Source organism: Kwoniella mangroviensis, assembly GCF_000507465.2.
Source record: "Kwoniella mangroviensis CBS 8507 chromosome 1 map unlocalized Ctg01, whole genome shotgun sequence".
NCBI lineage: Eukaryota > Fungi > Basidiomycota > Tremellomycetes > Tremellales > Cryptococcaceae > Kwoniella > Kwoniella mangrovensis.
The window spans coordinates 4085715-4110766 of NW_027062533.1; the positions used below are offsets into that span (position 1 = coordinate 4085715).

The window sequence follows — 25052 nt, forward strand, 5'->3', positions numbered from 1 at the left end:
AATCAACCTTCGGTTGTGAGTAATTGATCAGTCGATACCTTTTAGGTATCCTTCTCGGAGGTCAATATATATATATATACACATGTGGGTATTTGCTACCTGAACTTACGGTCGCTGCACCTGTACCATATCCCAATCTTGAAAAGTGCTGTCCATCGTGTGATGCTATTTTCGGATCAGCGCTAGACATTCCCAACTGAATCAAACCTTGCCTGAAGACTAGTGGCCACAGAGACAGTGATATATATCCACACGTGTGCTCATCATGAACAACTAACTCAACTCATGATCATGCACTCACTATCACAGGCCGTCTGCGGGCCGTCAGATTTACATGTATTTCTGGCAGGTCCTTGAGGCGAATCCAAGCTTGCTGTCTTCTATCGTCTGCCGGATGACTCCAGGGAATGGGGCATACCATAGTAGCAAGATGTATCGAACGTGCAATTATGCACATCTATATCAGCATATCTGTTTCGAAGGATTAAGACCTAAAATTAAAATCATGTACAAGATTCTGCGTATCATTGACTCGTCCGACACATATCAAGCACGTTGGCCCTCTGATAGGATATTAATAGATAGGATATTAATGTCTATCGATATCTTATTTTTAGATCGAACCTCCTGTAAGTTAGATAGAAGGTTATTTTTAGCCGAACGGATACTCCTTATCCCTCGATCAAACTTGATCGGATTTTCGAACGTTTTTAACAGTAATAACCATACCCTTTGTCCCATATGGGATTCATGTATAACTATCGGAAATCCGATAAATGCATGCCGTTTGAATGTTTTGAAAAATATGCATGATATGTGTGCAGATGCTTATGTCCGAAGTCCGAATGCTATGCTACCGTATGAATCTTCCCTTCTAATCCAATGATCCCTGACATGCCGCTTCTACATCCACTAATTCCTTCGGTGCGTTCGCGGACAACACCATTGGCCCGTCCTTCGTGAATGCTACTTCGTCCTAGAAATTCAATTAGAACCATCAATGAAAGTCAGTAACGCAGCAATATCGTATTCACACCCGTACTCTTGCTGCATGACATGACGAAAGGTGGATGTAAAATAATGACTCACCTCTATACGGATACCTAGCCCGTGGAAAGCTTTTGGAAATTTATAGTCGTATGGGACGTAGATTCCCGGTTCTATCGATATCACATTCCCTTCGACCAAGCTGACAACAGCGATCCGTGTTAGTTTAGCGATTAGGGCGTGATTGTGTGATATGGGACCCTCCACTCACGTCGCACTCCTATCTCTCGTTGGACAATCATGTAAATCCGACCCTAGATGATGCGATAAGAAGTGTGGATACTGCGAGACCGGGCCAAACGATTATGGTCAGCTGTTCCATCATTTTCGTCGACATGATAAAATGGTATGACAATTCACCAACGTCCTCTCTACATCGCCTACTGTCAACTTAAATCCTATCTGCCTCAATTCCTCCAATAGAAGTCCACAGCCTAAATTGGACATCAGTATGAACTACGCTTCTGATACGGTCTTCTCCTGACTCACTCGCTCTATGCAGTTCGCTTAGTGTCACTCCTCCTGCCACTGTACATCTCCTGATGCATTCTTTCTGTGCGTTCAGCATGGCAGTATATAAATCTCGTTGGGGTTCAGAAAATTGTCCAGATACGGGAAATGTACGCGTGATATCTGAGCAGTACATGTTGTATTCACAACCGGCATCGATGAGGACCAGCTAACGGTTGTTACGAGATCAGTACCGTAGGGCATGTGTAATTATAGCAGACCGTGCGGTGCAGCATCACCCCAAAATGGCAGATTCACCTGTGAGGGAGACGACCGAGAGAGGAAGAGGGAAAAGTGTCTGACGACTCACATCATTTGGGTCTAAAACACAATCATTCCTAGTATAATGTATGACCAAAGCATTTGCTCTTTCCAACACCTGTTCATCAGCGAAATCTGCCCTCAAGTCTAGGTCATAGCTAGATATACTTACCCACTCGCAACGACCGGTACGTAAGCCTGCCTCTCCGCCCCTCTCATCGAGCACTCATACTCAAACGTCGCTTCCAGATCTCTCTCCCTCTTGTGCGGTTCAGCAAATCTCATTACTCTCCTATGAGCTGCCGAACTGATGTCTGCAGCTTTTTTCATCATTTTCAACTCTACAGGCGATTTTATCATCCTTAACTGCTGTATGGGTCTTTCGAGGGGTTTGGCATGTTCCGATGAGAGTGCTGCTGCCAGTAACAAATGCGGTGGATCATTTGGATTCAGCTCCGACGACGAAGTTGTGGATGGGGTGGAATTTGAAAATAGTTTGAGGAGGGATGACCGGCGTCTTGGTGAGGGCGGAACAAAAGGTTGTGAAGATACTGAGGAAGAGGCTTTGGGCGGCAGGGAGGCGTAGATGATTTCTCCACTTGTAACGTTGAGGTAGGATGGGAGGTAGGTCGATAGTGATGTATTGGGGTGAGCCTGTACGAGCAGTACGAGAAAATGACATATCAGCTTGATTTGTGTATTCGAGAGTATGTCAATAAGTTTCCCCAAAGAAGGGGGTTACCCACCTCATCAGCTCCAAATATCGTTATAGCACCTTCCACACCTGCCCTTTCACCTTCCCACAGAGCATCATGAGCGTCCTTACGCGGTACGAATAACGTATATCTGTACCCTCGTGAGGTCGATGGTGCAGATTCTGCGAACCAATAAAAATGACGATCAGCGGCAGTGCTCCCATCAAGCCATGAGGTATTCCCCGTTGGCACTCCCGGAAGATCTAGAGTAGAATCTACATACCTAGTACCAACGTAGCATCTGGTTCATCGAATCCTGTCAAATAGTAAAAATCGGTTGCTAATTTGTCGAGCAAGTGAAAATCAGCTAGTTTCTAGGTATCAATTTTGTTAATTCTTGTCATCGCGACGTACATTGTCTGAATCGATAACTACTCAAATAGAATACACATATGTAAAATCTCAGCTTCTTCTGTCCAGTGATCTTTCCTCAAAGTTTCAAGGTGAGCAAGACTCACAATATACCTGAACACCCACATCCCAAATATACCTATGAGCTGATCTTCCAAATAACACCAAAAGCGTTGGAATACTCACTCTGAGACATCAACTTTACTGTCCCACCCATGCATATCACCTTAGATCCCTCTCCCAAACTCTCCATCAATTTCCTACGTCTCGACTCATATTCTTCTGGAGGGACACCGGGAGTGAGTTCATGGGGTTTGACGAGATGTGGATGCGAGGTGGGATGGGGTTGACCATAGGGCGGAGGTTTAGAGGGATGAGGGGAGTTGAACAAGGAGTAAGGACGTATCTGCGATGCACCTTTTGCAGGAAGAGATTGGTAACATCAGCTTTATCCGACTCGTGCCATAGGATTTGATAGGAGGTAGTCAAACGCAGGATAGCTGAGAATTGAGATGAATGACCGACCTCGTATGCTCGAAGTGGATGGTATGGCTTGAACAGGACTCCGTTTTATACCGCTTCGAAGGGCATTTCGAAGTAGTGTATTTCTCATTCTCACTTTTTGAGTGAGGAGGAGATGTATATGGAAGAGAAGAGGATAGCAAATAGCGAGCTGACGGAAAGAAAGAGAGTCCCAACGAATGAGTTCAACTTTTGTCGCAATTACGTTTGATCCGAAGTGCGAGCAATATGTAAATAGTCTGGTATCCGAAGGGATGAACGGCTATGACCGTGATCTAAACTGGACGACAACATGACATACGAGTATGATATCTCATGCTGACAACACATCTCATAATTATATAAAGTTCAGTCATACACAAATATATCTTCAATGCATCAACATGTACTACACCCCCTCCCGACCCTGCCCATTCACCATCTAATCACTATCAGTATCACTATCTTCATTATAAGCTCTAACCCTCTTCTTAGGTCCTTCTTCATCGCTCGAACTATCTTCCTCTTCCTCCTCTTCAGAATCATCATCTTGTTGATGTACACCTGAAGGTTTCACTTTTTCACCTCTCATCATTGCCATTTGACCCGCCAACGTATCTTCATCAGGTTCAGATATATCATCATCGAAATCTTCTTCTAGGGATTCCGTCACTTCGGGTGCATCTTCAACTTTCAACTATTTCATTTTACCATCACATACATTAGTCATTCATATAAAATGCATTCGACCTTATTGTGTAAAGGGGTGTATGACTCACCATGATTGGTACTTGTACATCCCCACCTAAGAACGTATCACTCCTCCAATGGGCCACGAAGGAATACAGGTTCGATGCGGGCGGAGCTTGGAACTGTAATTTGTATTCCTTTGGTTCTGAAGGTGTTCCATCGGGTTTAGGGAAGGGGATATCGGTGATTTTGATAGGTGGAACGATGACTTTACTAAGTTTGGAATCACCTAACAATACGTAGAAATGAGGTTTTCGAAGCTGTCACAGGATCATCAGCTCAACAGTCAGATGATGCAAGACTAATCACTCACCTGGGGCCAATAAGGAGCATGAGCAAATCCATTAGGTGGTACATCCACTTTCTTCTTTGTCTCTCCTTCAATCTCCGATTTCTCCTGTACCTTCTCAACGATCTTTTCTTTTACATCAGTAGGAGTAGGTTTCTCCTTCTCTTCCTCCACCTTGGTTACTGATTCTTCAACATCAGCAACCGAATCAGCAGCTCCACCCTCCTCTTTCTCCTTGATATCGCCATTGGGTAGTAGAGGCTTGGATTTGGATAAAAGAGATAGCGGTGTGGTAGGGTAGACATAACGACAGTTGAAGGTAAGTTCCACGATTGAGCTGGGCGTTACCAGGCTCTCGTCGCCGACTAAAAGATAACGCTACACATCAGCAATCATAATCACTTAGATATTTCTGAGATGGCTAGCTCACCTTTGAAAACAGCATCTACAACTTCCAGTCTGGGCCAATATTTAGCTACGTCCAAAGTCTCTGGACTGACATCCTTCTTCTCCGTCTTCATCCACTTCTCGAGCCATCTGACACCTTCAGCTTTGTTGATGATCTGTAGTTCAGTGCCCTTCTCAGGAGTGACGCCTGGCAATTGAGCCAAGGGTGATACGTCGATTGGAAGAGCTTGGACCAGAGCAGGTTGAAGTTTGATACAGAGTAGCGACGTCGTGAGCCAGTTGTGGGAAAGGGAGATATTGAGAAGTGCACTGAGAAGAGGTGGAGTGACTCGAAGCACAGCGAGTTTTTCTGAGATCAGACAGAGACATCTCAGCACCGTGTTCACGTAGTGATCGGAGGCACACTTACCGGATTCAAGCTGATGATCGTTCAAATCAATTCTCAACAGATGCGCCCAGAGCAAAGCTCGGGCTCGTTTAGCCACAGCAGTGGTCACAACAACTCTATTCTCCTTCTTCATCAAAGGGTTCTCTTCTATTCCCATTTCGATCTTTCTTTGATCCAGTATTTTCTCCAACTCATCAATCTTTGATTGTCTCTCTTTACGTTCCTTCTTACTTCCTCTTTTCTTGGAACCTCCTAATACCGCAGTAAATTCAAGAGCAGACGCCAATAGAGAGATGAGAGAAAAGAAATCTGTATCTTCACGAAGTTGATGGAAGAATATTTCGGCTGTGGGATTTAGGATTCCATCTCTTGTGAGTTTCCTTTGGGCGAACCACCATCGACCCTGGAAGTATATTCACAAATCAGCTTACAATCCCCCAATACGCCACATGTGTCAAAAAGCACTTCAAACAAAGCAATTACTCACAACAACCCAAGGTATACCACCTCCCAAGACCAATCCATAAGCACCCAAAACCCAAATACTGTTCTTACCCTCTACGACCCATTGGGGGATAGCTATTTTGTCTTCACGTTGTTGGGGGCCATCCGGATTACCGTATTTGGCCAAGTTTTCTCTCGTTACTTCGTCAGTCAACGATTTGTAGGCTTTAGTAAGTTCCACGAATTTCTGCTCGGCATCTTCCTTGGTCTGGTTTTCGGCGAGTTTAATTTTATCTGGGTGGCTATGTATTAGAAAATCGGTTGATGTCAGTATATAGATTTACAAGGACAAAGGAGTGATTCAAGGTAACATATTCGATATTCATCTCTATTTCATAACAACAAGTTTTTCCGGCGCCGTCATGTCCTGCTTGGCTCGGATTGAAGGTGGCTTCTCCTCCATCATGTTCTCACATGCCCCAAAAAGGAGAACCATACTCACAATTGCAAACTCAATTTCTTGTAATGTTTCTTAATCTGCTTCTCACTCGACTTATCGCTCAATCCCAAAATCTCAAATGGGTTATAGACCGTTTCACCTTCTAATCTAGGTGCTTGCGATAATGAATAACACAAATATGCGAATAATAGCCATCCAATCGCTAGCGGGATGGCCTTTTTGAGGAAACGACGTTTACGTTTGGTCGATTTTATTGAGTGAATACGACGAGGGGAATTTCGGCATGATGGACATGGGCAGAGGGGTTTGAGCGTTTCTACGATATCATACATGGAGAATTAGCGATTGAGCACGCCGCAGCAATAGAAGTATGTTGGACATTCAAGGAAGAGGAGTGTGTAGGTCGATCCGAAATTACAATGATGCAGTGATGTGTATGGTATCCAAAGCAAGGTCCTCAACATATGGGGAACACACTCACCCTTCTCTTTTGTCCTCGTAGCGCTCAATGTCCAAGGTATCAACACGATGGCCAGGAAAGTGACACCGAAGTAACTCGCCAAAGAACCTGATTCATCGTATGATATCCCCGGCGCCATTTTGGTAGTGTTCGGTGGTAGACCAGGAAATATCTACCAAATCGAGGGGTATATTCGGTGTGTAATAGGTGAGTGCGAGTCGTGAGAGAGGACACTACTCTCCTTTCTTGATCCTGGATTCTACCTGGGTATCTTGAGGTGAATAGGTGGACGTCAGGATGTTGATAAGTGCCAGAGTGTCATGATGAATGGGATGGATTGGATGACATCCAGACATGAACGCGACACATTCATTCACTCAACCTGTGTGACGTGGCGAAATGATTTATATCCCAGACGTGCCTAACTAAGCATGACAACGAGGGTTGCATTCACATGCCTAACGTGTTTAGTCGGAACAAACCGTTTTGTAGGATTCTTTCATCTTGAACCTGATTCGTCCTTCTCACGTAAACCCACCGAGCATTGAGCACCACTAACATAACTTTCTCATCAACAACGATATCGCATCAACTCACCACTCACCACTCAGCCATACCGTCAATATGTTAAGACAAGTAGCCAGATCCATTAGACCCGCCGTCAGAGGATTCGCTTCCGCCGCTCCGTCAGCAGGGGAGAACGAGTTCATAGCTAAGCGACAAGCCGTTAGAGCTCATGCTGCTGGTGAGTTCGTGGATCATCCTTGTAAAATATGAAGATGAATGCTAGAAGTATGAAACGGAAAGCATATGCCATGATCGTGAAATGGTGCTTCATGAGATGGAAGAGATAACAAAGATTTGATGGAAGGAAGGAGGGAAAGCATTACCGGACATGGGGCTGATGTTGTGCATTTAACATTTGCAGAAACCACCGACTTGTGGAGAAAGATCTCTTTCTACGTTTGTATCCCCGGTGCTTTAGTCGGTGCCGCCTGGACATACAAGCTCGAAGCTGCTCACCACGAACACCTCGAGCATCTTAAGTGAGTGGTATTTCCCGTTTATCTGGATTAGTTGGAGTGGAAGAGTACAATCACATTGAAGGGAGCTTGGAGATGAAAGTTGGTTATTATTACAGCAGTGTAAATACGCCATATAGAATAATAAAGTAAAGGATCAATTCATGGAAGGGAAGGCAACCAAGTAACGACAAGGATTGACGTGGAAAATGGGATATCAAAGTGCAATTACCAAATATTAACAACATGATTCGCTACTATAGACACGAAAACGGCGGTGAGGCTCCCGAAAGACCCGTTTACTCATACATGAACTTCCGAGTCAAACCTTTCCCATGGGGTATGCAAACTCTTTTCTTCAACGTGAGTGATCCTTCGTATCTGACATACAGTATGGTGTGGGATAAGATGTGAAATACTGATTCGCATGATGATGAATAGCCCGAAGTTAACATCCCTGCTGGTGATGCCGAATAAGCTATCTACGACGTACGATTTGTTTATATAATTGTTATATTATGTAGATGAACAGTATGAAAAGGATGGATTGGACTGGACTGGATTGGGATGTACTGGGATGCATCCAGAGATCAGAGAGGATTTTCATAATACTTACATGACACGGGTCAAAGTCGACACATATTATACTGACTCTGATATTCTTGTTCCATGGAAATTCTATTAGAGAGATTCTTCGGCATTTGTCACTCATCCACAGTTGACCATTTTGGTTTGAGGGACGGATGTCGCGTATGAACATGCATGCACATATACAGGTTAATACTTTGCATTCCAACTGTACACTGTTTTCCAACTTATCAAGAAAGCAAAAGACTGTCTACAGTACAACAAATCGATGACCAGCAAGGTATAATCTTGCGATTCATACTCCCTCTACTGCGTAATTACTTCCTCGTCTGTTCGAAAGCACCCTTATGTTCCTCCAACTTGATCTTACAGTCAAAGAGACGGTATTGACCTGCCACCTACGACCTCGGCGCCCAATCACCAAATACCAAAGCCGAGAAACTTTCAAACTCCTGTACGCTCAATAAAGCCTAAGTGACCAACAGAAATAACAATTGAAAAGCACCATAAGCATTCGATGTATATGTCATTTATCGTACTCACCTCAATTCCAGAATCAGGTATACCCTCCCAAACGTTCTTCCCCGATTTATTGATCTCAGGTAAACAATTGACCAATCTTACTCCGCCTCTATTAGGCTGCTGATGGTACAATCCAGTCTTGAGATCCGATAACAAGCTACCTAATAAAGTTGATATTCCTTTCTCGATCAAGTATCTTCCATCTGCCGAAGAGATCTGCTCAAGGGATTGATCATATAATTCTTGTAGGTAAGATGAATGATCAGAAGGTGTTCTAGGATATGGAGTATCGGTAGAAGTTGATGCTGAGGAGCTAGTAGGGAGGATATGCGATGTAAAGCTGTTTTAAATATATCAGATGAGCCTTTTTACATCTTGCAATTATCTAGACTTGGGTAAAAAGTCAACTCACTCATACAATTCGATAGTCGAGTTGATAGATAATTCCATCTCAATCTCTGCTCTTACTTCTTTCAACTTCATCTCCCAATCTTCAATGGTCAATTCTCTCTTAAGTGGCATACTAAGTAAAATACACCAGTAGGAATCAGCATTTTACATTTCGTCGGTTGAAAATGAATGCCAATGCTGCAGCATACTCACTTCCCAAAGATCTTTTCCACACTCTTCTCAACCCTTTCAGCTACACCTTTCCATCCCTCATTCAAGAACCACCAACTATACGTCAAGAACAATCTTTCAGCTTCACCTCTCAATTCTTCTTCCTCTTGTTTTCGTAATGCCAGAATCTCTTCATTCTCTCTCACAATCGTAGATTGAACGGTTGAACCGCCTAGGAAAGTAGGAAGGTACGATGATATACTGGATCTTGAAGATTCCACGTATTCTGATAAACCCATCGATTCGATCGAATATGAAGAAAGAGAGAACCATCCTTTCTTTTTGGTCGGTCGGGGTTTCCCTGGTGTAGTCGATCCTTCCTCCTCTTCTTCTTCTACTTGGATACCGGCTGTGGAAGTTACACTTTGTTGGGCAGAAGGAGAAGGATCCTCCAGGGATGATTCAATGTCTTTCATGTATTTTGATCTGGCCAAGATAGATAATTGAGATGCGGTAAGGAGGTATAACATAGGTAATAAGTATATTGTAGTTATCGTTCGTGTTAAGCCTAAAATATAAACCAACGGTGTTAGAACATTTACTTGCTTGAGTGTATCAACCAGTAGTCGTAGTCGTTTTCTATCAGACAGACTACCTACTGTGGATTTAGAGAATTATAAACTTACTCTGCGATTTCAACTCTCTCCATAAATCCTTTTTCGACCTACCCTGGAACTTGTTCCCTCTAGGTGGCGAAGGATGTGACTGTTCTGATCTACTCAGATCGGATGGTGGAGAAGGTGAAGAAGTATCTGTAGGCGGGAGGGAAATAGATTGAGAGACGATTGAAGACATCTATACAGAATATGTCAAAGATATTTAGCACTTCATATTGTATATCGAGAGTTTGTACTAAAGAGAGGAGAACCCACAGCATCCTCCCTGTCAATCTGTCCTATGGAGCTACCTAACATCCCCTCACTTTCGGTCTCGGTCTCGGTCTCGGAATTCGAACTGCTTTCTCTTCTTTGACTAGTTTGACCATTTTGACCATTTTGGAATTCTGATGCCCAAGATTCAGAAGTCGAAGTCGAAGTCACTCCTACTTCTGGACTCGGACTCGGACTTGGTCTAGATGGTGGTACATCTGCTCTTGTATTTTCAACATCTGGTTGTGGGGTAGTATCAGAAAGTAATAGTGAATTTTCCTTTTGGTTTTGATTTGGGTCCAAGCTACTTGTAGATTCCGATAATTCTGATGATGAAGTAGACGAGATATCTTGTAAAGCTTGTGATATCTCTTCTACATTATATTTCTCGAACAAACTCGGTTGGATGGTAGGTAATAAAGCGTAGAGGGTGAATGATATAGTTGAGATTAAAGAGGTGAAATGATTTTTCATTCTACGTCAAGATGTCAGATGTCAGTCGAGCCATGCCATCCCATCAGCAGCACGATCTTGACATAATCCGTTCAAATAGAACGATATAAAGATCGGATGAACTCACAGATCCCTTTGTTTCCTCTCTTTGATCGCTCTCAATCTAGTTTCCTTCAACCTCTCTAGGATATACGACGAGACGAACCATACCGTCGAGGCTGTTCCGACGAAAAAGAATAATCGTCGGACACGTTTCGACCAGGGGTTATTGTTTGGTGCGGGTCCGGCCATGATGGCGAGTCTGAGTATCAAGTCCTACTCTGGGTGTATGTCCAGATATCGATGTGAACCGTAGTATGTAGACGAGACAGAGAGGTAAGGTAGACGATGATCTATTTACTGCTCTCGGTTGCTGTACTTCTGATCCGGTAAGATAGTCACCGATGATGACTGTATATGGGTAGCCCATTTTACTGCGACAGCTGGTGGAGGTGTGTCCACCTTCCGGAGTAGTCATTCTCGTTCATTCTCGTTCATTCTCGTTCATTCGTGGATTCTTCTACTTCTTCTGCTTTCTATATCTCAAATCAACATCTCGGCAACACACCGCGAAAGGCAAAGTGCCAAAGGGACAAAAGGACAAAAGAACTGATAATAGATCATCCAAGAAATCCGGCTACCTCGCTAAATGGAAAAATAAAGGTCATTGAAAGACTTTGAAAAAATAAAAGAAACCAAACGAAATGTCCATCAAGATCGAAAGAGCTACCAAAGAAGATGTCGTATGTCTCCTTTCGTGCTTTTATGTATGTAGTGTTATGGGAAGTTGATTGACGTGACCTTAATTTGCTTCTACAGCCCGAATTACTGGGATTGATCGTCGAGCTGGTACGTGCTCGTCTAACACCACCTTTTGTTGATGGTGATCTAACATAGTCGATGAATCTAGGCAGTTTACGAGAAGGAGCCCGATGCTGTGGTGGCCACGCCTGAGCTGGTAAGCTAACATGACTTCGTTTTTGAAAAGGATCATGATATCCATATGATATACCGCTTATATACCTTCTTGGCGTGATGGACGTAGATGATCAAAAATGTATTCGAGAACAATTATGCGGAAGTCCTCATAGCTAGAACGACTCCTGAGGATGGAAGCAAAGGTGTCGCCGTTGGTTTAGCTCTGGTAAGTCAGCTGCTCTGAGCTTTCCGAGATTTAAGGGATTTTAAGAGCTGATCGTCCTTGAGTCGTTCATAGTACTTCTTCACTTTTTCGACTTGGCTGGGTGCACCAGGATTATACGTGAGTACAATCATCGTGTACAAGGTAGGTCACTAATTATGACTGACTGTTGTCTACTTCTTGTCAGCTCGAAGATCTCTATGTCAAACCTGAATATCGAGCTCAAGGATTGGGTAAGCGATTCTTTGGCGAATTAGGTCATATAGCCCAAGAAAGAGGTTGTAAGAGGGTAGAATGGAGGGTACTGAAGGTAAGTTTAACGTGCAAATACAAACAAGGACTCCTTACTCAACTAAATCATAACGGCTGAATTGTCTTTGTGACGATGGTATTAGTGGAACAAACCTTCGATCGATTTCTATAAGGAGTGCCTCAAAGCTGAAAGTCAAGATGAATGGGATACGATGCGTATAGAGGGACAAGAAGGTTTTGATAGATTGATGTCATTCAGAAAGAACTAAAAATATCTCCAGAGGCCGAGTACACGCAGTTGTTTATGAAGTAAAGTTGCATCATCGAGTATCTAGACAAGTAGATATTTATAAAATCATACAATGCAGTGAAGAGCCCAGAAGTTGTGTGATGTTCAATGGTATCATGCAAAGTCATGATATGATGATATGGTATGGCTCCAACTGAATCGCAGTGCTAAGTCAGGGGTTACAGGATGTATTGCAGTACATTTATTTCGATTCAGGCTGAGATCATCTTACACGATGTGAATGTGAACAGCATACAGTCCAATTAGTCCACTCAACTCCGGCGGCAGAGTCAGTGCGGTGCAACGAATCCAAGAATTCCAGACCTTATTTCGGCTTTGACCGCGGCACTCTCAGCCCTGTTGAACGGTTAAATTGGTTAAATTGGTTAGAAGGTGAACCGTGCCTTTGTGTGATGAGGGATCTTCGGTTCGTGTTTTACGAGTACTCGTGGTGATATTGTCGTCATTCAACCTGCGACTTGACTAGATTGAAATTGTTACTAGTGTGTATCCGTGTGTGTGTGTTTGATGATGATGATGATGGTTGATGTGTATCTCATCGGCTATGGCTATGGCTATGGCTATGGCTATGGCTGTAGGGATGAGCTATGACATTCTGTGCAAGTGGATCAATCGTAAAATGGGGTACCATGATCGTGATGATCATGTGTGATGGGTAATTGAAAATTTGATTGGGAAAGAACATGAGGTAGGTTCATGTTTCGTTTGTATATATATATAATGATAACCCGACTGAGACAAATTCGTACTTCATTCCTGTAGTAATACAACAAACACGACCCTACCTTGTACAACTTGAAACGACCCTTTCACATCTCATCTTCTCTCTCTCTCTCTACCTTGATTCCTATCACTCCCCTTTATATCATCGATTGATATCTACTTCTTCCTTTTGCTTGTTCTGCCTTGCCAACATCGCCCCCCTGATTCAAAATGACATCCTTCCTATCACTCCCTTCATCCTCCTCATCATCGTCAAATAAACTTGATTCACAGGCATTAGCGACTCTGATAAGACAACTCAAACGATCACCCGAATCACCCTCACGACTTACGCTCCCTCCAATCATGGGGGTCATTCAGGAAGAAGACGAAGACCATGAAGGGACGAGCGTGGTAGTGGAAGAAGTTGACAGTGGTAGTAGTAGTAATGGTACCAGTCCTGATACACCTTCAGATAGGTCAGGATTGTATGATATACCTGAAGAGGATGAACATGAGGAAACTGACGGCGCATTGTGGGTGATTGATGAGGAAAGGTATGTTTTCCCATCATGCACATGATCCAGAGAACGAGCTGATGAGAAGGAGTAGTGATGAACGGATACGAGAGGAGATCTACTTCAATCATCATATTGATACATACGGGTGCGCTGAGTCTGGCTCACAGTCTACATAGCATATCAGTTGATGCATCTAACTCTATGCAGTGACGAGAATATACCTCCAAGCGAGAATCAGAATCTCAATCAAGATAATCCACCTCCCATGGATCCACATTCTCCCCCACCACCTAGTCCATGTATGACCCACATCCCTTCACCTACCTTACCCGACAATCCCATCGTACCCAATAGCTACTACCCCGAGGACGAGAATGATACCCCATCGACGTACCAGAAGGTACCTTCTCCACTTGCTGAATTATCTTCTGAACAGTTTTCAGATGCTGAATCAGAACAAGAAGAGTCAGTCGTTACGCCATATTACGAATCCAACACAAGTATGAGATTGATCCCTCAACAAAGACGACGGAGAAAGACTTTAGGTGAGCTGGAGCAATATAGGAAATTCGCAATGAACAAGGCTGCCTGGAAATCATATCAGGAAGCAGAAGCTCTAGAGGAACAAAGAAGAATAAGGGAAAGAGAGGAAAGAGAAGGGTTGTGGATGAGATATAGCTTTGGTGCGGGTAGCAATGGTAGATCGAGAGATAGATGGAATAGACCTGATCTTATCACTAGGTGAGTCAAGGTCTAGTCAGGGAGGAAAAGTAGAGTATGTGAGCTGACGAGATGTGTTCACTTATCATGGCTAGAGCTCAATCTTTCCCACCTACGATCTTACGAACCAATACCGAACCTATCTATGCTACCTTGTACTCTGATCCTGATCCAGGAAGGGACGAACAGCTCACATCGAACTGGTATATCGATGATGTCGAAGGTGAAGATGCAGGCCAAGATGGCAATCAAGTACAAGTTCAACATGTCGAATATGTCTCTTCACCAAGATCCATGACCGAAGGAGTAGACGATGAGGAAGACGTTTTATCACCCGTATCAGAACATATCCAAACTCCCGCTCTGCCCAACGACCTTGATAATGATAATGATGATGACGAACCAAGGAGGTTCTTTCCCAATGCCACACAGATATTCGGATCGTCTTTCTCCTCATTCCCTTCCAATGGTCAGTCATATGGCCAGTCAGATCGTGAATACGAGTATACCGCAGAATCAAATATAACTGTCTCTGCACCTACATATGGTTTAGGATTAGGATTGTCAGGTATGACATCTGACCAACAACGAGGAGCGAAGATCAACACTAGAATGTCATTTGATCAGATGATCAAGTACGAAGAGGGAAAACAGCATCTGGAAGAAGATGAGATTAGTCTGGTGGAATTGCCAATTAGGATGATATTTCCCGAAAGGACTTTTGAGGAGTTCAAAGCTGCCGGAAGAGAATATACGAGGAAACTTAAGGAGCATCAGAGCAACGAAAAGGACATGGGGGTGAGTATACTCTTCAATTTGGATGATTCTTGTCGCGGACACAAGCTGATGATTCATTGCGTAGTCTCACGCGTATGACGAGCTGTGTGAAGGAGAGAGGGATGATTCTCATGATAGATCGACATATAGAGAAGATTTAGATGGATTACCAATACCTGAGAGAGGTCGATCGAGATCAAGGATTAAAAGGGAGATAGATATGGAATCTACCGAATCATATCTGTCGGATACTTCTACTGCCAACTCCTCTGGATCTTCTCCGAACGATCAGGATGACTATGATTCAAATTATCCATACTACTTCACGAATGATGAGAAGGAAAAGGCAAAGGGTCTAGTGTATAGTGATGAACCTGAAGCTTCAGAAGCACCAGATAGATCAAATTCAACATCGCCCGACTCCCAATATTCCACTGCCAATGAACAAGAAGAAGAAGGGGATATAGAGCTGAACCTTGATAGAAGGTTGACAATCAGTCCTGAGCTCCAAGATGGAGATGATGAGGAGTTTAGAGTGGTAATAGACAGTAGAAGGAGACATTCGGCACCTGGGAAATTACCTTCTTACCTTCCTGGGCATTTTCCAGAGTTCGATGAGAGTGGACCATTGAACATGGGTGATGGATTCGAACGGTTAAGGTCAAAGAGTGAATGTTCGATTCATATCTGATTGTATTGGATCAGGATATGATCAACGGTCCAATCATAGTCCATTGGTGAGTCGGTATCTTCAAAGTGAGAAAGAAGAAGTGAAGCTGATAGATGATAGATGATTAATCATAGTCATGAGCAAGCTGATCGAATCTTTCCTAAAATTTCTCATCTCTCATTGAAATCAACCGAGCCGAGTGCTGACCACACAGAGTTCTCTCGGATTGACTTTTGTTTTTTGATTTTTTTTTGATTTTTGTCTTTTAGATTTTTGGTTTCGACCCTTTGATAGGGCAATAATGGCTTTTGAAACCTTGTTCTTTTTCCAACGTTTTCTGTTCATCGTATTCTTCCATTTACAGTTGAGATTATCGTATCGTATCGTATCTGTACTTTTGTTTTCTCCCTTCTTTCTTCTTTCTTCTATTTCCTTGTCATTTTGTTCTTTGTTCGTTATTTTCATGTTGTACAGTATCCTACAAGCATTCTTCTTCTATCTGTCAATCGAATTTCAATTTTCCAACCATTTCCATGTAATTTGCATTTTCGTTTCATATCCCCATGTGTATTTCCTTCAAATCGACGAGCATGATATCGATAAAGTGATTTGTTGATATTTCCTCATTTTCGATATATATATCATCATCAGGTTAAATTGATCGTTCCATGTGATGTACTCGTGATTGTATCTGTATTTGTATTGTACGATAGCGGTAATGGTAGGTCTATGATGAAGAATCATTTCATGCAATTTACGAGGAACCTCATGAGAACGAAGATTTGTAATGTTGTGGGAGTACAACGTGCTGAACCCCTTTGCGTTGTTGAAATTGTCTGTCATCTTACTTTGAACAAACGAGAATCCCTTACTTATTTCTTGGCGAGCGATAAATGCCAAAACAAGTTTGGAAATCTAAAACCGTCTGTCAGACAAACCAGCAAAGAGACATACTTTGAGTATTCATGATCAAGGCAATTTGAACTAAATCATACAATACAATACAATTATGTTATACTAATACTTTATTTACTTGTTCTGTTTTTACCTCGATTCCCTCTTATCCATCGAAAAGCAGACTACGCGTTTACTTTCATTTAGAATGCTTCATGACATGCTATCGTGCCCATCAAGAGTTTATGTTTATTTCGATGTGGTAGTCGACGAGTTAGCTTGATTGGGTTCTGTAGGTGGTCTATAGGAGAAGACCCTTGTAAAGCTACGGCAAATTCCACCATCAGCTCGTATGCAATCGGGAAAGATGGTATGGTTGATATATTATACTTACTCCCTCAACATCTCTTCTCGCTTGGCGTCATCATTAGGATCGATTTTCTCTACTGGCGGAAGACTACGATGAAGCAATAAGACATCAACATCTATCGTTGCCCTCTTTGATGCCCCTATTCCTATGAAGCTAACAATAACCAAGAAAGAACCGCAACATCAATACTCACCTCGCTCGCAACCTATTCATAGCCCTCAATCTACTTCGCCAACTCGTGATATACTCAGCCTGTTCTGGCGTTTTTGCATCTTTGATATGTGTGTATCTCGCCGCCAGATCATTCGATAGATGAGCTATATGTCTGATGAATACCGGTAAATTCTCTTTCGAGACAATCTTATGTTCGCCCACGGGTGAGAAATCAGGTATACCTTTAGCTCGTTGGATGATCACTTTGAAATAATCATCTCGACCCCATACCGCCCATGGATCCGTAGGTAAAACTTCAGTCTGAGGTTGAGGTCCATGAGATTCAGGTGTAGTGTGTGGTGAAATAACGATGTTGATAAAGTTGAAAGCGGTAGAGATTGTATCGAATTTGAAATCTTTACCAGAATCATTATAAATGATTTTGACATAATCGTTGCCTATCAATCTTTTCTTCCTTGAGAATGTCGGATCATTAGGCGAATTAGGCATCATGGTAGTAGTGTGAAATATCGTTTGAGTCAAGTCATCCCACCAAGCATAAGCGTATTCACCGTCTGAATCATCTTCTCTATTGAGTCCACCGACAAACACGTCAACTTGACCTTTCAATCGGATCAACCTTCCTAATCCACTTAGGAAATCCAGATATAGTGATGATCCATCGATGTTACCCAAAATCTCACTTTCGGCGGTCTGACCTCGTCCTACATACAGCACACCAAGCTTGGCAGTATCGATGACAGGTGTCATATCGATAGTCCTCAGAGCTCTTTGGAATTTTTCTTCTTTAGGGATCAGCCGTCCTCGAGGGGTTTCAAGGTTGGCGTTAGGGTACGAAGAGAGGAGTTCTACGGCTAGATAAGCAGGATCGATTGAGACATCTTTGCGCCGCTGGGACGGTGTCGCTCCACACCAGATAAACCCATGTTGAGACGATTGATCGAATTCGTCTTGAGGTGCAGTCGATTCTTGCTTGACGATCTCGTTTGCCTCCTGAATAAGGAATGATCTAAGTAAGTAGGACTCTACTATATGTAACCAGTCAAACTCACAGCTTTCGCTTGATCATCCATGATCACCTCCCGATTAGCCATCAAAACCGCCGGGAGACTGACTAGATCCGCATTTGATTCACCTAAGTTCAACAAAGGGACATTCTCCAATTTGGCTATCACTTCCGTAGCACCTGTAGGCCTGGTTGATGTAATGCTCGCCCAACCTGTTCGGGGGTGTGAGGTGATGGTGATGATACACCCACCCAATAACCAAGACTGAGTTTTGTCCTGTTCCTTTGTACCCATCACCATCTCGGATAAGAACGAGTTGGCAGGCTTGGGATCAGCGTTTCCGTATGTATATCTGGCTAACCAATCTAAACAAACTTCGGCCATCTCGTCTACCGCGACTCTCTTCGATCGAGATTGTAGCAGCTTGATAATGATATGCTTTACGAGATCTGGCCGTAGGGAAAGTTTCAAGGAGATAAACCAGACGTATATGGAATGATAGGCCAGACCGATGACATGCTGAGATAAGGTGTACAATTCTCTAGCACCGGAATTTTCCAGATCGGGAGATTGATCTGATCGAGCATTGTGTTCAGCGATATAGTCGATAACCAAAGTGAAGACATCCTTGTAGTGTGAGTCAGTGAAGTTCTTGAACAGGTTCTTGTTTTCTCCCAATGCTAGCAAGAATTCTAAAAGGTGTACCGCAATTCCAGATGTAAAGTTGATATCCCTTAATTTGCCGATGATCGTCAACAACCGTTTACCGAGATGCTGTTCTAATTCGAAGATCGATAATGTTAAAGCTTGAATACACGGTTTAGCAACTACCGAGTTCGATTCCAGACATGCCTCGAACGCTCCTATCAGAGCGTCACACTCGTGTGGTTCTAGTACGTCTCTGTAGGCGATCAGGATTGATAGAGATTGGTATACCGCCGCATTGACGTTCGGCCTTTTGATGAATTGATGATACTTGCATCGACGTTCTATACGATCGTCTTGAGGTATTAGGTCGATCAAAGCTTTCAATAGAGCTTTGACTTCCCGTGTAGCTCTTCCACCTCTGAAGAAAAGCTTGTTGCTAAGCTGCAAAGGCAAGAGACAGAGAACATAGGATACCAGTTCCCAATTGGTCTCATGCCGTAGTATCCCATTCAGAGCTCGGACGTATTCTGAGACGGGTAGCCAGACACCTTCTACCGGAGGAGCATCTTTCACTCGCAGAGAAGGATGATTGGGATCGTATGTAAGCAATCCTTCTGATGGTAGACTATCGGTCGGCATGTCGAATGTCAGGGTCTCAGGAAGACACCATAAAGGAGCGAAACCAGAGGAGTCCGCGGAATGATGTGGAGAGTGGTCGGTTGGCGGTCGAGATCTGCTCCTGCTTCTAGTCGAGGTAGACGTTCTGTCCCGTAAAGATTCCCTAGCATTTGGCAAGGACTGTTGACTTTGTTGGTTAAGCTGCCTTCTCTCAGTCCTCGCTCGAGATTCCTCAGCGTCAGCGATGAGCTTAGACCGCTGTGCTTCAACAGCTTCAGAAGTTCGGAATAAGGTGTCCGCATACGATCTACAGTCAACGTCGAGGTTTGTACGTAGATAGATTCGATGCTTGGGATCTGCTCTGAGCCTAAGCAGCCATTGCAAGATGGCTATCCTTGCTCTTGGACACCGAGCAGGAACGGCTGCGATGCGAGAAGTAGGTGTTTGATTACCGGGCTGATGATCAGTGAAAGGGTACAATAGACCGAGAAGATCTCGGTAGATGGCGATGCACCGAGCGGAAGCAGGTGTACGTGCTGCTTTGATCGTCGAAGAGAGCGAGTGCGGTGGAGAAAAGGTAAGATCGTTGAAAATCTTGATAAGAGCGGTGACGGCGTGCAGTGACTGACAGTCCATATGTGTCACACGGTGATTTCCGGGTTGTTGTCGAGGGGTTGAAGATGTGGTATCATCCGTACTAGCCAAAGATGGTGCGACTGAAGGCAGGTCCTTCGTTCTTGTCGGGGGCGAGAGAACGTTCATCAACCCTTTCAAAGCTGACGAGCTGGTGGCAGACGGGATTGAAGCGTTCGATTCTCTTGGTAGTTGGTGTGCAGGTCGTCTTCTTTCCGATGCCGTGCGGTGAGCAGGGTGGTCGTCATCTTTACACCACGCGGTCGACGCGAGAGAAATGATGAGATTCCTGATAGCATGGAAACTTCCTCCGGCGGCAGCTTCTTTCACTTCCTGACTTGGTAAGGCAGATGCATCCTCTTCCTCGACCTCATCCACATTCTTTTCGGCTCTTGCTTTACGCCTTTCTTCATCCTTTTCCATCGTCTCGGCCACTGCAGCACGTATCATCACAGATAAAGCTTCTTGTCGGAACCAATCTTCTGTCTGTTTCAATAACACCTTGTCCAGGAAAGGGACTATGACTTTATCAACGAATTCACTTCTTGGGGCAGACATCTCTTCGGTAGAGGTATATAGATCGCGGAATATGATGATAGCAAGTTTACGCTTGGCCGAAGCCAGGTTCAAGGTCGACTCGTAGAATGTATTGATCAACTTCCAGATGTTTTCTATCCATCCTGCTGTCATGGGCAGACAGAGCCCTTCGTTGCCGTAATAATCCAGTATGACGGCAGCATCTTCTTCGGAAAGCTGATCGCCATAATTAAACAGTAACTCAATGTATTTTGGATGGAAAAAGGGAGAAGCAGCGGTACCTGACGGATGTAGCTTCTCGATAGCAGTGGGTAACTGATGAATGACGGCATCGAAGATTGCAGCGAATGTTGATGGTTCTTCGGCAACGTATAGAGACAAGCCAGACACACTGGGAACATCGAAGTCAGCTCGAGAGAAGGAAATTTAATTATCTCACTTACCGAGAAGGTACCGCGACTGGCCATAGAGCTCTGAGTATATCACAGGCGGCCTGGCCTTCTGTCCATATATCTGCTTTGCTCACATCTTTACCTGACCCCTGTTCAAGTCGGTGTAGGTGATCCTGGAGAAGAGTGAGAACAGCATAATCAACTGACTCCCACCTGGCTCGTTCCTGTTGATCTTCGGGCTTCGTAAACCTCGAGGTTGACAAGGCAGCCATGAGAGAAGGTGATAGCGATGGAAGTGACGCGGAGGGTGATGTAGCAGGATTAGGTGAAGGATCATCCAGATTCAACAGTAAGCTTCTAGCTATATAGACCGCACCTTGAACGACTCTAGCATCCGCGTCTGTTAATCCGTCGTAGGTCATTCTGAAAGATTGGCTGGCCCCTTCTTCCATTATGATCCTTAGAGCTAGTTCACCCCTTCTTCCGTTGTTCGACCTGAACATGACAGCCAGCAATTTATGCACTGGTACCTGACCCACATCGGTCGGCAGACCTGATTCATCGTCATATGCCACGCATATACAAGCGAATCTCATGACGTCGATGAACAGATCTTGAGGCAAGACAGTCTGATCGATGAAGAGTTCCAATAATACACATGCTGAGGGAAGAAGGTACAACCACTTGGGCATTGGCAAAGAAGCAAATTGAGGTGACGGTGATTGGAGGGCTGAAGCAGAAGTCAATGATTGGGGGGATGTCAAGGTGGAATGACGGGCGAAACGTGATGAGGATGGTGTGCTGAATGCTGAAGGTATATTATGATCTTTCCGCCTCGTTATGGAAGCTGATCTTCGGAGGTTTGACTCCAAAGACGGGCTGGGTTGGTGTGGAGGCATAGGGGAGCTGAATGCTAGAGAGCTGAGCGATTCCCTTCTTGAAGGATTTGGAGCTGGTACATGACCTTGAGATATGTTGAGTCCTGCCAAATCGTTGGGAGGGCTATAGGCAAGTATACCTTTGCTGATGAAAGAAAATATAGGTTGAATGATACGAGCTATATCTTTGTTCGGGTCGAAAAGGTCGATGAAATTATAAGAGACTAGATTGATGAGATCGAGGATAGAGGTAGCAGTCTCTAATGGTGAAAAAGGGATAATCGGATCGAAAGGTTTTAGCTATAAGGAAATTAGCCGATTTGTTCTGCTACTAAATGTTTGGTGAAGACTCACTCTAGTTGGCCTATTTATGATTTCGTTCCCACCATTGGGTTTTATCTCGCACCATCTTGACCAGTCTTGATTGATCTCGTCCAGCATCCTTACCAACCATCCTATCAATCCCGTAAGCCCTTCGACTTCTGCCCCATTTTTACTCAAAACTTTCAAGGCCACCACCTGAGCTCCTATAAGGTCTACTTTGGCTTCATTCGGCGATTCGCTGGGAGCTGGACCAGATCCCAGAATCAGATTATACATCGTTCTAACAATTATCGTATCCGGTAAATGGACTTTTGACTGTTCCGAGAAGTACCTTGGTGGGGGGCAATAGGTCATGATAGAAGTCAACAACCTTATTCCTGCTGTTCTCAACGAAGGCTCATTGCGTCTATCCGAGAAAGATATAGCTCTTAGAAAGATTGTCTTGACATTGTCTGGGGTAATGGCGCCGGAAGACGATTTGTTGTCGTTGATTTCATTTTCACCTGCTTGGGTGACTGTTGCTGTTGAGGTCAAAGATGATGAGGAAACGCTAGTATTGAACGGATCGATATTATCTTTGTTACTATCTAGCTGTAGGTTGGTGATATAGACAGATGTCGCCTTGATCAATTCGATCAATTCAGGCGATGAGATGGTGTTATTGCTATTTTCAGGAGAAGGAGGTGTGGGGTTCATCAATTCAATAGCTTCTTCCAGATGGAAATTTTGATTGGGATTTTTAGGTACCTCTTCAGTTGAATCTTTGCGCAATGGGTGGCTGAATGATGTGGTTGGATTTGATAAAGTAGGTAATTCATCTTGACCGGTTGAGGTCTTGGTAGTAGCGCTTGCTCGACCCCATACCCTCCTTGACAAGAATCTCGATCCGGCACTAGCAACTGAAGGTGTAGTATTGGGTGATTGAGTGTTGAGCTGTAGACCTGAACGGTCTTTTTTGTTGGTCGAGTCAGACATCTCGTACTTGTTGTGACGATAAGGACAAGTTGAAGTGTAGATATGATAGAGTTATATATATCGATGATCGTGGTCAATGTTTAGGTAAGAAGCTGAGGGCCGGGTGTAAGTGCCTGTTCAATTTACCGTCATCAGCAATGGAGGGGGAGGTAAAGAAGATATGGACGGACGGCAGGGTTGCGAGGTCCTGGATGGCTGACTCACCGGACACCTCTGCGCAAAACAAACTGAGAGTTACCGGGGCAAAATTAGCACAATCATAGTGACATGGTAACGAATGTTGGTTTTATGGGATCTCTTGGCGGGGTTCAGCTACGATGGGATGTGTGTAGGTTGGGCAATAGGCTCTGAGGGGTATATATGCTATGTCGTCGATAGTAGGTATGAGGTATGATTCATATATGTTATATATATATGAGATCCATATGAATTGTTTATGGGTGATAGTGGTACTGTAGCAATAGTCAACTCGTCGTCATCCAAATCTCTTTCTTCGCTGTCTACTCGAGTACGGCCGTATTGCGGAAATCTCCGATAACATAGCCGACACGTGGTCACATGGCATTTACGCCGAGTATGCAGTCTATCAAGGTTTATCGAGGTGGATCAAGTCAAGATGGTTATTCTAGCATGGTCATCTGCATACAATCAATTAATGAACAATTACCTATGATCATCATATAGACCATCAAGCCAGTGTCAACTGACTCAACTCGTCTCGCTTCAACGATCCAACTAAAACACTTCTGTAAGGTCTCTGCCCGAACTGCCCCATCAAGCTACAAAAGATTCAAAGGGTCTCACCATGGTCCGCCTAAGCATATGGACAATTATCCTATCAATACTATTCACAACATCCTTATCAGTGTCAGCATTATATAACGATCCAGGTCTATCCTATTGTAAATGTAAGTCCATCTTACATCGATTTTACCACATTACACTACGAGAATGACTAAAACCTTGTTATGGATATTATAGGTATATGTTTCTCGAACTCAACTATCATACCATTATATCGACCCGAGAACCCCAAGAAACCATGTCTGACATGTACACGACAATTCTGCTTGGACCAAAAATTGAACATATGTAAAGGTGCTCAAGTACCAGAGTTGGATACGGATATTGGAACTGGGACGGAAGGTGATGTAGAAGCTAGGTGCTTCAGTGAGTTGCCATCCTCGTCTACATCTAGACTATACATCAAATACTATGTTTGTCCAGATTGCTACTTCGTTGACTAATCCTTTTTGGCTTTTTTTTGCTTCATCGACACAGAACGAGATTCGCCGAGAGATCAATTGGTAGTGACATTCTTCCTTTTGATCGTATTTGGTTTATTGCTCTACGCAGCTATAAGAGCGAGGTGAGTCTTGCACAATACCCCAAGTAGATCCATTCTCAACGATAGACTGATATACTATGACACTTTATTCGCTTCATTCAGACTGCGTGAAGCTATCGAAACCCGTGGTCGACCAACCGATCTTAGAGAATGGTCCCAGGCACTCTTACCTATGTCTTCACAGTTATTCCCAACGAGGTCGAACCCGAATCTCAACCAGGAGATGAGATCTGCTGGTTCAGGATCAGGTGGGGGATATACACCCGTGAGCGTGGGTAGTTAATTAGTCTGATTATCGAATGTACTGTATGTGACATATTGAAACGCTTCCCGTCTTGCGAACGGTCAGTACTGTGCTGGCTGTCCACATTGTAAGCAAATATGATATTATCTATTTCATCTCTTGTTTTTAATAAGGATACA

General features: G+C 43.7%; 8 protein-coding genes across 8 annotated transcripts; 4 read left to right on the top strand and 4 right to left on the bottom strand.

Annotated features, from left to right (window-relative positions):
* Positions 1 to 874: 874 nt before the first annotated feature.
* On the bottom strand, positions 875 to 3537 carry I203_101514 (uncharacterized protein; the record flags this gene model as incomplete). The annotated part of the gene is made up of 13 exons (XM_065516900.1): positions 875 to 976; positions 1090 to 1189; positions 1259 to 1329; positions 1408 to 1481; positions 1537 to 1726; positions 1868 to 1925; positions 1991 to 2472; positions 2565 to 2695; positions 2797 to 2853; positions 2928 to 2944; positions 3032 to 3038; positions 3111 to 3341; positions 3450 to 3537. 13 exons carry the CDS (start codon positions 3535 to 3537, stop codon positions 875 to 877), a joined length of 1608 nt encoding a protein of 535 aa, XP_065373718.1.
* Positions 3538 to 3867: 330 nt separating this feature from the next.
* Positions 3868 to 6763, bottom strand: I203_101515 (uncharacterized protein; the record flags this gene model as incomplete). The annotated part of the gene is made up of 8 exons (XM_065516901.1): positions 3868 to 4122; positions 4205 to 4435; positions 4489 to 4829; positions 4895 to 5221; positions 5282 to 5663; positions 5748 to 6006; positions 6207 to 6480; positions 6646 to 6763. 8 exons carry the CDS (start codon positions 6761 to 6763, stop codon positions 3868 to 3870), a joined length of 2187 nt encoding a protein of 728 aa, XP_065373719.1.
* A 485-nt stretch (positions 6764 to 7248) lies between these two features.
* I203_101516 (uncharacterized protein) lies at positions 7249 to 8123 on the top strand (the record flags this gene model as incomplete). The annotated part of the gene is made up of 4 exons (XM_065516902.1): positions 7249 to 7369; positions 7553 to 7670; positions 7910 to 8009; positions 8088 to 8123. The coding sequence occupies 4 exons, from the start codon at positions 7249 to 7251 to the stop codon at positions 8121 to 8123; spliced, it is 375 nt and encodes a 124-aa protein (XP_065373720.1).
* A 509-nt stretch (positions 8124 to 8632) lies between these two features.
* Positions 8633 to 10990, bottom strand: I203_101517 (uncharacterized protein; the record flags this gene model as incomplete). Its single annotated transcript, XM_019148842.1, has 7 exons — positions 8633 to 8704; positions 8778 to 9096; positions 9169 to 9279; positions 9360 to 9885; positions 10004 to 10172; positions 10250 to 10721; positions 10827 to 10990. 7 exons carry the CDS (start codon positions 10988 to 10990, stop codon positions 8633 to 8635), a joined length of 1833 nt encoding a protein of 610 aa, XP_019001861.1.
* Positions 10991 to 11442: 452 nt separating this feature from the next.
* On the top strand, positions 11443 to 12400 carry I203_101518 (uncharacterized protein; the record flags this gene model as incomplete). Its single annotated transcript, XM_019148843.1, has 7 exons — positions 11443 to 11481; positions 11558 to 11587; positions 11649 to 11696; positions 11784 to 11882; positions 11955 to 11999; positions 12067 to 12189; positions 12275 to 12400. The coding sequence occupies 7 exons, from the start codon at positions 11443 to 11445 to the stop codon at positions 12398 to 12400; spliced, it is 510 nt and encodes a 169-aa protein (XP_019001862.1).
* A 974-nt stretch (positions 12401 to 13374) lies between these two features.
* I203_101519 (uncharacterized protein) lies at positions 13375 to 15852 on the top strand (the record flags this gene model as incomplete). Its single annotated transcript, XM_019148844.1, has 4 exons — positions 13375 to 13700; positions 13872 to 14405; positions 14480 to 15182; positions 15247 to 15852. 4 exons carry the CDS (start codon positions 13375 to 13377, stop codon positions 15850 to 15852), a joined length of 2169 nt encoding a protein of 722 aa, XP_019001863.1.
* Positions 15853 to 17115: 1263 nt separating this feature from the next.
* I203_101520 (uncharacterized protein) lies at positions 17116 to 23281 on the bottom strand (the record flags this gene model as incomplete). Its single annotated transcript, XM_019148845.1, has 5 exons — positions 17116 to 17182; positions 17289 to 18262; positions 18322 to 21103; positions 21156 to 22282; positions 22337 to 23281. 5 exons carry the CDS (start codon positions 23279 to 23281, stop codon positions 17116 to 17118), a joined length of 5895 nt encoding a protein of 1964 aa, XP_019001864.1.
* Positions 23282 to 24086: 805 nt separating this feature from the next.
* I203_101521 (uncharacterized protein) lies at positions 24087 to 24912 on the top strand (the record flags this gene model as incomplete). The annotated part of the gene is made up of 4 exons (XM_019148846.1): positions 24087 to 24189; positions 24263 to 24451; positions 24563 to 24650; positions 24732 to 24912. The coding sequence occupies 4 exons, from the start codon at positions 24087 to 24089 to the stop codon at positions 24910 to 24912; spliced, it is 561 nt and encodes a 186-aa protein (XP_019001865.1).
* Between the last annotated feature and the right edge of the window lie 140 nt (positions 24913 to 25052).